Source organism: Salvelinus sp. IW2-2015, unplaced genomic scaffold (assembly GCF_002910315.2).
Source record: "Salvelinus sp. IW2-2015 unplaced genomic scaffold, ASM291031v2 Un_scaffold1174, whole genome shotgun sequence".
Taxonomy (NCBI): Eukaryota; Metazoa; Chordata; class Actinopteri; order Salmoniformes; family Salmonidae; genus Salvelinus; species Salvelinus sp. IW2-2015.
The window spans coordinates 275,224-284,423 of NW_019942766.1; the positions used below are offsets into that span (position 1 = coordinate 275,224).

Below are 9,200 nucleotides of genomic sequence, written 5' to 3' on the forward strand. Positions count from 1 at the left end.
GCTTCTGGTGATGTTTTGGCACTTTTGAATGCTGGCGGTGCTTTCACTCTAGTGGTGCATGAGACGGAGTCTACAACCAACACAAGTGGTCAGGTAGTGCAGCTCATCCAGGATGGCACATCATGCCGAGCTGTGTAAGAAGGTTTGCTGTGTCTGCTCAGCGTAGATGACAGACAAAAGGTGGAAATTATAGGCAATAGGCAATGCTAATTGCCTATATTTCAACCTTTTGTCTATTCCAATTTGACACACATCATGTGAAATGTATTGTCAATCAGTGTTGCTTCTAGTGGACAGTGGTGTCTTGCTAATTTGCCTATAATTTCCAACCTTTTTGTCTATTCATTTGCACAAACAGCATGTGAAATTGATTGATAATATACGTGTTGCTATCTAGATGGACATATTTGATTTCAACAGAAAGTGTGATTGACTTGGAGTTACATTGTGTTGTTTAAGTGTTGCCTTTATATTTTTTTTTGAGCAGTGTATTAATCTCCATTTATTCTTATATTTAAAAAATGCTATAATTAGCAATAAAAGTAGACATCCAAAACTACAAATCCTGGCATGCTCCTACACGTCATCTCTAGCTGACACTTTGCTAAGGTATTAAGTGCAATTAGATATGTATAATCCAGAGATTCTTAACCTTTGCCCGATTCGGACAGTCTCTCACAGACATCATGGTATTGTAGTTCTTTTATGATAGCCACATTAGCAGCTAATTAAATTTATTTTTGGCGGTAAATTACAGGAGAAATATATTGATAAAGTCTTGTCTAAGAGAGATGTACACGGTTGTCAAAACGTCACGCCAGAGTAAGCCTCCACTAAACACAAACCCTCATATGAAGTCTTTCTAAAATCCCTACGGAAAAAATGAATGGGTGAAAAAAACGATTGAACCATTTCCCTGTTTGACCGCTAGGTTTTATGGGTATTGACACATCACTGTGGTACTATACTATTGTACCATAACACACACCCTTCGCTCTCATCCTTTTACAACTGTCTCACTGAATGAACCCTTGCAACTAAATAAACATTGTGTTTTTTTTGTTTTTTTGGGGGGTGTATACACATTATTGAAAGATCATGTCATCACACCTTTTTTTTCAATTGTACTTGCTATTTTATTTATTTTTCAATATTTTTCATAATGATTTATGAAGTCTATCATTTCTTTCTTTTTTTTACCTGACAATATATGGTTCTTCATCTATATGATTCATGCTAATGCTGACGGGGCTGCAGAAGGCTAAATGTTGACGGGGCTGTCAGAGTCTAATGCTGACGGGCTAGTCAGAAGGCTAAATGCTGACGGGGCTGTCAGAGAGGCTAAATGCTGACGGGGCTGTCAGAGAGGCTAAATGCTGACGGGGCTGTCAGAGAGGCTAAATGCTGAGCGGGGCTGTCAGAGAGGCTAAATGTGACGGGGCTGTCAGAGAGGCTAAATGCTTGCGGGGCTGTCATGACGAGAGCTAAATGCTAGACGGGGCTGTCAGAGAGGCTAAATGTGACGGGGCTGTCAGAGAGGCTAAATGCTGACGGGGGCTGTCAGAGAGGCTAAATGCATTTGACGGGGCTGTCAGAGAGGCTAAATGCTGAGGGTGAGCTGTAGAGAGGCTAAATGCTACGGGGCTGTCAGGAGGCTAAAATGCTGACGGGGCTGTCAGAGAGGCTAAATGCTGAGGGGCTGTCAGAGAGGCTAAATGAGCTGACGGGGCTGTCAGAGAGGCTAAATGCTGACGGGCTGTCAGAGAGGCTAAATGCTGACGGGGCTGTCAGAGAGGCTAAATGCTGAGGTGGCTGTCAGAGGGCCTAAATGCTCGAGGGCGCTGTCAAGGAGCGGCTAAATGCTGACGGGCTGTAAGAGGCTAAAGCTGACTGCTCAGAGGGTACACCGTACATATTACCCCTGCCGTGTTTGTTGTTGCGCAGGAAGAGAGGCTGGCTGGCTTGCTGGGGGTGTGTAGTGTCCATGGATGCATGTGACTGATGGCGTCATGCAGTGTTTCAGCTTAACCAGTTCATGCTAGTATCAGACTGCCTGTGTTTATCAACAGTGGGTCATGGTTAGGTCCATAGAATATCTCTACTTCTACGAGAGAAGAGAGAGTTTCCGTGTTCCTCTGCCCTCTTCTCTTATCTTCTCTGTGGCCTGGCCCATCTCTCTTTCTCTTCTCTCTTCTTCTCTCTGTCATCTCCCCTCTATCTCTGCTCTCACCCTTTTTCTCTCTCTGTCGCTCTTTTGCTTTCTCCTCGCTCTCGTCTTGTCTCTCTGTCTCTCTGTGTCCTGTCTCTGTCTGTCTGTCTGTCTGTCTGTCCTGTCTGTCTGTCTGTCTGTCTGTCTCTCTGTCTCTCTGTCTGTATGTCTGTCTCTGTCTGTCTGTCTGTCTGTATGTCTCTCTGTCTGTATGTCTGTCTCCTCTCTTCGTTTCTGCTCTGTCTCATCTCTCTCTCTCTGTTTCTGTCTGTCTCTCTCTCTCTACTGTTTCTCTCCTCGTCTTCTCTCATATCAATCTCACGTATCGCTCTCCGTATCGACCTCACGTCTACTACTCATCCGTCTCTCCGCTCTACTCTGTCTCTTCCACTCCCCGTCTTTCTCCGTCTCCTCGTCTCTCTCTCTCTCCGTCAATCTCTCGTCTCTCCCTCGTCATCTCCTTCACTCCTCTCATCTCCTCCGTCTCTCTTCCGTCTCTCTCTCCGTACTCTCTCTCCGTCCTCTCTCCGTTCTCATCTCAACGTCTCTCTTCTCTACTCACCCGTCTCTCTACATCCGTCTCTCATCTCACGTCTCTCTTCCATCTTTCGTCTCTCTCCACTTCCAGTTCTCAGCCGTCTCTCTTCGTCCTCCTCGTCTTCATCCTCCGTCTCTCTCTCAAAGTCTCTCCATCTCACGATCTCTCCCTCCGTCCTCTCTCTCCGCGTCTCATCTCTCCAGTCTACCTCCGTTCTCCTCTCATCCTGCGTCTGTCTCTCCCTCAGTCTTCTCTCCTTCTCTCCCTGATCTCTCCCTGTCTTTCTCTCTCTCGTCACGTCCTCTCTCTCGTTCTCTCTCTCCGTTTCTCTTCCGTCTCTCTCATCGTCTCTCTCTCCGTTCTCTCCTTCCGTCTCTCTCTCTCCGTCTCTCTACATCCGTCTTCCTCTCGTCTTCTTTGTCTACCCTCCGTCTCTCTCCTCCGTCTCTCCTCCTCTCTCTCTCCGTTCTCCTCCGTCTCTCTCTCCCTTTCTTCTAGTCTCTCTCCTCTCCTCCTCTCGCTCTCCTCTCTCTCTCTTTTTCCGTCTCCTCTCTCTCAGTCTCCGCTCTCTCTCTCTCCGTGGCACGATCGCTGACCAGGACCCCTGTCAATCCACTAGCGACCCAGCCTGGTCACATACTGACTTCACCTCACTATAGTCATCTCGCCCTGCTAGCTACCACACATTGCAATGTCACGTCATAACACAACCCACGTGAAGATGATATAACACCAGTGATATGTTTGGTTTTATGCGATAGAGCAAAGTGTTTGAAAAGCTATTGTTGTTTCAGTCTCTCGCCCGTGCCGATGGAACGAGCCTATTACCCCCCCTGCATATATAGTACTCCACTCAACCTCAACACTACCCGACCCTCCCATACTATACCTACGCAGCCTCCTATATAATTATAATACACCCTCATTTATACCCACCCTATATAGACTAGAACACCTCCACATATAATCAATTAGATACACCTCTATACTATATATAGATACACACCTCCTATATTATACACCCTCCTGCTATATATAGAATATATAACCCATCCTAAATATATACATATACCCCTCCTATATACATACCCCTCCTATATATATATATATACACCCTCCCAATATATTATATATACACCTCCTATATATATACACCCTCCATATAAAGTATACACTCATTATATACACCCTCCTATATATATACACTACTACACTCCTCACCATCCACTCCATACAATACATCCTCCTATATCATAATATATATATACATACACCCCCTCCCCATATATCACCCGCTCACCCTAAGATCACCTCCTAATATATAAACCTCCTATATTTAATCAATATACAACCCTCTAATATACCTCAGATCTCCTCTACCTCACTCTCCTCCCCATAATATAAAATACATACAAAAAAACCTACCCAATATATAATAATAAATACTACACCCGCTCCCCCTATATATAGTATAACTAACCCTCCATATATCACCTACCCCCCTACCCCCCCCCTACTATAACCACCACCCCCTCCCCCCCATTATATTATTTAGATACATCCGCTCTCATATATAATTATATGATCCTCTCTCCATCACTATATATACTACTCCCCAGCCCCCCTCCCTACTATATTACTCTCACCCTCCTTGCATGCAGGCTTTTGGCAGTATCTCTGTCTCCTTTTTAGTAACATTGGTGTGCTATCCTCCGGTCCGAGGCTTTGGGGTTCTTTTCTCTCAGGGTGTAATCATCCTCCTAACAGGACCACCGCGGAACTGTGACAACTAGGTGACATATTCAACCCTCTGCTGACACCCTAATACACCCTCCCATATATATATATATATACACCCTCCCATATATATATAGATACACCCTCTCATATATATATAGATACACCCTCCCATATATATATATATATACACCCTCCTATATATATACACCCTCCTATGCAGTGCAGGTTGGCAGTATTTGTCTCTTTTAGTACATTGGTGTGCTAATAACGGTCCGATGTTTGGGTTCTTTTCTTCAGGGTGCTAATATCCTCCTAACAGACAACGGGCATGTGAAACTAGGTGAGATATTCAACCTCTGTGAACACCTATAAAGGCTACCTCATGGCCCTCAGCCGTGTGTGTCTTTCTGGATGTAGTCTGTGTATTTCCCTGTGTATAGTCTCACTATTGTTATTTTTACTGCTGCTCTTTAGTTACTTTTATTTCTTATTCTTAACCGTATTTTTTTTGTAAACTGCATTGTTGATTAGGGACTTGTAAGGAAGCATTTCACTGTAAGGTCTACCTACACCTGTTGTATTCGGGGGCATGTGACTAATTTGATTTGATTTGTTTGTGTGATATATCCTTAATGCATCTTGTCACTTGTTATTCCAGCTGATTTTGGAGTAGCAGCCAAAATAACAGCCACCATTGCCAAGAGGAAGTCCTTCATCGGGACTCCTTACTGGTGAGTCTTTCCCTGAGACGGTCCTCCGTCTGGACTCCTTACTGGTGAGTCTTTCCCTGAGACGGTCCTCCGTCTGGACTCCTTACTGGTGAGTCTTTCCCTGAGACGGTCCTCCATCGGGACTCAGTCCTCTGTCGGGACTCCTTACTGGTGAGTCTTTCCCTGAGACGGTCCTCTGTCGGGACTCCTTACTGGTGAGTTTTTCTCTGAGACGGTCCTCTGTCGGGACTCCTTACTGGTGAGTCTTTCTCTGAGACGGTCCTCTGTCGGGACTCTTACTGTGTGTCTTCTCTGAACGGTCCTCCTGTCGGGACTCGCTACTGGTGAGTCTTTCCTCTGAGACGGTCCCTCTGTCGGGACTCCTTACTGTGAGTCTTTCTCTGAGACGGTCCTCTCCGTTCGGGACATCTTACTGGTGAGTCTTTTCTCTGAGAACGTCCTCCGTCGGGACTCCTTACTGTGAGTCTTTCTCTGAGACGGTTCCTCCTCGGTTGACTCCTTCTGGTGAGTCTTTCTCTTGAGACGGTCCTCTGTGCGAACTTCCTTAACTGGTGAGTCTTTCTCTTGAAGACGGTCCCTCTGTCGGGACTCCTTAACTGGGTGAGTCTTTTTCTCCCTGAGACGGTCACTCCGTCGGGACTTGCCTTACTGGTGAGTCTTTCCTCTGAGACAGGTCCTCTCCGTCGGGACCTCAGTCCTCTGTCGGGACTCCTACTGGTGAGTTCTTTCACCTGAGACGGTCCCTGGCGTCGGACTCCTTACTGGTGAGTCTTTCTCTGAGACGGTCCTCTGTCGGGACTCCTTATGGTGAGTCTTTCTCTGAGACGGTCCTCTGTCGGGACTCCTTACTGGTGAGAGTCCTTTCTCTGAGACGGTCCTCCATGGGATCAGTCCTCTGTGGGACTCCTTACTGGTGAGTCCTTTCCCTGAGACGGTCCTCTGTCGGGACTCCTTACTGGTGAGAGTCTTTCTCTCTGAGACGGTCCTCTGTCGGATTCCTTACTTGGTGAGTCTTTCTCTGAGACGGTCTCTGTTCGGGACTCTCTTACTTGGTGAGTCTTTCTCTGAGAACGGTCCTCTGTCGGGACTCCTTTACTGGTGAGTCTTTCTCTGAGACGGTCCTCTGTCGGGACTCCTTACTGGTGAGTCTTTCTCTGAGACGGTCCCTGTCGGGACTCCTTACTGGTGAGTCTTTCTCTGAGACGGTCCCTCTGCGGGATCCTTACTGGTGAGTCTTTCTCTGAGACGGTCCTCGTCGGGAATCCTTACTGGTGAGTCTTTCTCTGAGACGTCCCTCGTGTCCGCGACTCTTACTGGTGAGTCTTTCTCTGAGACGGTCCTCTGTCGGACTCCTTTACTGGTGAGTCTTTCTTGAGACGGTCCTCCGTCGGGACTCCTTACTGGTGAGTCTTTCTCTGAGACGGTCCTCCGTGGGACTCAGTCTCTGTCGGAACTCCTTACTGGTGAGTCTTTCTCTGGACGGTCCCTTGTCGGGACCTTACTGGTGAGTCTTTCTCTGAGACGGTCCTCTGTCGGGACTCCTTACTGGTGAGTCTTCTCTGAGACGGTCCTCTGTCGGGACTCCTTACTGGTGAGAGTCTTTCTCTGAGACGGTCCTCTGTCGGGACTCCTTACTGGTGAGTCTTTCTCTGAGACGGTCCTCCGTCGGGGACTCCTTACTGGTGAGTCTTTTCTCTGAGACGGTCCTCTGTCGGGACTTTTACTGGTGAGTCTTTCTCTGAGACGGTCCTCTGTCGGGACTCCTTACTGGTGAGTCTTTTCTCTGAGACGGTCCTCTGTCGGGACTCTTACTGGTGAGTCTTTCTCTGAGACGGTCCTCTTGGTCGGACTTCTTACTGGTGAGTCTTTCTCTGAGACGGTCCTCTGTCGTCGGACTCCTTACTGGTGAGTCTTTCTCTGAGACGGTCCCTCTGTCGGGACTTCTTACTGGTGAGTCTTTCTCTGAGACGGTCCTCTGTCGGGAACTCCTTACTGGTGAGTCCTTTCTCTGAGACGGTCCTCTGTCGGGACTCCTTACTGGTGAGTCTTTCTCTGAGACGGTCCCTCTGTCGTCGGGACTCTTACTGGTGAGTCTTTCTCTGAGACGGTCCTCTTGTCGGGACTCCTTACTGGTGAGTCTTTCTCTGAGCACGGTCCTCTGTCGGGACTCCTTACTGGTGAGTCTTTCTCTGAGACGGTCCTCGTCGGGACTCTTACTGGTGAGTCTTTCTGAGACGTCCTCCATCGGTACTCAGTCCTCTGTCGGGACTCCTTACTGGTGAGTTCTTTCCTGAGACGGTCTCTGTCGGGACCCTTACTGGTGAGTTTTTTCTCTGAGACGGTCCTCTGTCGGGACTCTTACTGTGAGAGTCTTTCTCTGAGACGGTCCTCTGTCGGGACTCCTTACTGGTGAGAGTCTTTCTCTGAGAACGGTCCCTCTGTCGGGACTCCTTACTGGTGAGTCTTTCTCTGAGACGGTCCTCCGTCGGGACTCCTTACTGGTGAGTCTTTCTCTGAGACGGTCCTCTGTCGGAACTTCTTACTTGGTGAGTCTTTCTACTGACGAAGGTCCTCTGTCGGGACTTCCTTACTGGTGAGATCTTTCTCTGAGACGGTCCTCTGTCGGGACTCTTACTGTGTGAGTCTTTCTCTGAAGACGGTCTCTGTCGGGAACTCCTTACTGGTGAGTCTTTCTCTGAGACGGTCCTCGTGGGACTCCTTACTGGTGAAGTCTTTCTCTGAGACGGTCCTCTGTCGGGACTCCTTACTGGTGAGTCTTTCTCTGAGACGTCTCTTCGGACTCTTACTGGTGAGTCTTTCCTGAGACGGTCCCTCTGTCGGGACTTCTTACTGGTGAGTCTTTTCTCTGAGAACGTCCTCTGTCGGGACTCTGTACTGAGTGAGTCTTTTCTGAGAGGTCCTCTGTCGGACTCCTTACTGTTGAGTCTTTCTCTGAGACGGTCCCTCTGTGTCCGGAGCTTTCTTGACGTCGTCGACTCGCTAGGTGAGATCTTTCTCTGAGAACGGTCCTTGTCCAGGGACTCCTTACTGGTGAGAGTCTTTCTCTGAGACGGTCCTCTGTCGGGACTCCTTACTGGTGAGTCTTTCTCTGAGACTGTGAGTTCCAAATGGCTCCCTGTTCCGGCTCCCTGTTCCTTTTATAGTGCACTACTTTTGACCAGGCCCCCTAGGAATGATAGGGCCCATAGGGCTCGGGTCAAAAGTAGTGCACTATATAGGGAATAGTGTTCCATTTGGGACGTAGGCTTTCTTTCTCTCCAAAGAGTCGGGCCGAACAACGCCATTTAGATGTTGACTGTATTAATTCAGCACTGCCTCTTGTGTCTCATTGCTTAACTATACATACTGTATGTACCTTGACTTTTAACACAAAATTGATTTAAAATGTTTTTTTCCCTCATCAATCTTCACACATTACCCCATAATGACAAAGCAAAAACAAGTTATTAAAAATAAACTGAAATATTACATTTTACATAAGTTTTCAGACCCTTTACTACTCAGTACTTTGTTGAAGCATCTTTGGCAGCGATTACAGCCTCGAGTCTTCTTGGGTATGACGCTACAAGCTTGGCACACCTGTATTTGGGGAGTTTCTCATTTTTCCCTGCAGATCCTCTCAAGCTCTGTCAGGTTGGATGGGGAGCGTTGCTGCACAGCTATATTCAGGTCTCTCCAGAGATGTTTGATCGGGTTCAAGCCCGGTCTCTGGCTGGGCCACTCAAGGACATTGAGACTTGTCTCGAAGCCACTCCTGTGTTGTCTTGGTTGTGTGTTTAGGGTCGTTGTTCTGTTGGAAGGTGAACCTTTGACCCCCAGTCTGAAGACCTGAGCTCTCTGAAGCAGGTTGTCATCAAGGATCTCTTTGTACTTTGCTCCGTTCATCTTTCCCCTCGATCCTGACTAGTCTCCCAGTCCCTGCCGCTGAAAAACATCCCCACAGCATGATGCTGCCACCACC

The 9,200-nt window shown here is 47.7% G+C and overlaps 2 protein-coding genes across 2 annotated transcripts in view; one reads left to right on the top strand and one right to left on the bottom strand.

Annotated features, from left to right (window-relative positions):
* The window catches only part of LOC112069974 (mitogen-activated protein kinase kinase kinase kinase 5-like), a 37,527-nt gene that overhangs the window by 5,137 nt on the left and 23,190 nt on the right, over positions 1 to 9,200 (top strand). Inside the window, exons 3-4 of the mRNA XM_070438790.1 lie at positions 4,785 to 4,827; positions 5,146 to 5,218. The gene's annotated coding sequence lies outside the window, so the exon portion shown is untranslated. The remainder of the gene's footprint in view (positions 1 to 4,784; positions 4,828 to 5,145; positions 5,219 to 9,200) is intronic.
* The window catches only part of LOC139024198 (micronuclear linker histone polyprotein-like), a 2,795-nt gene continuing 1,308 nt past the window's right edge, over positions 7,714 to 9,200 (bottom strand). The window contains exon 5 of the mRNA XM_070438789.1: positions 7,714 to 8,312. Within this exon, the coding sequence (XP_070294890.1) occupies positions 7,714 to 8,312 (599 nt within the window). The remainder of the gene's footprint in view (positions 8,313 to 9,200) is intronic.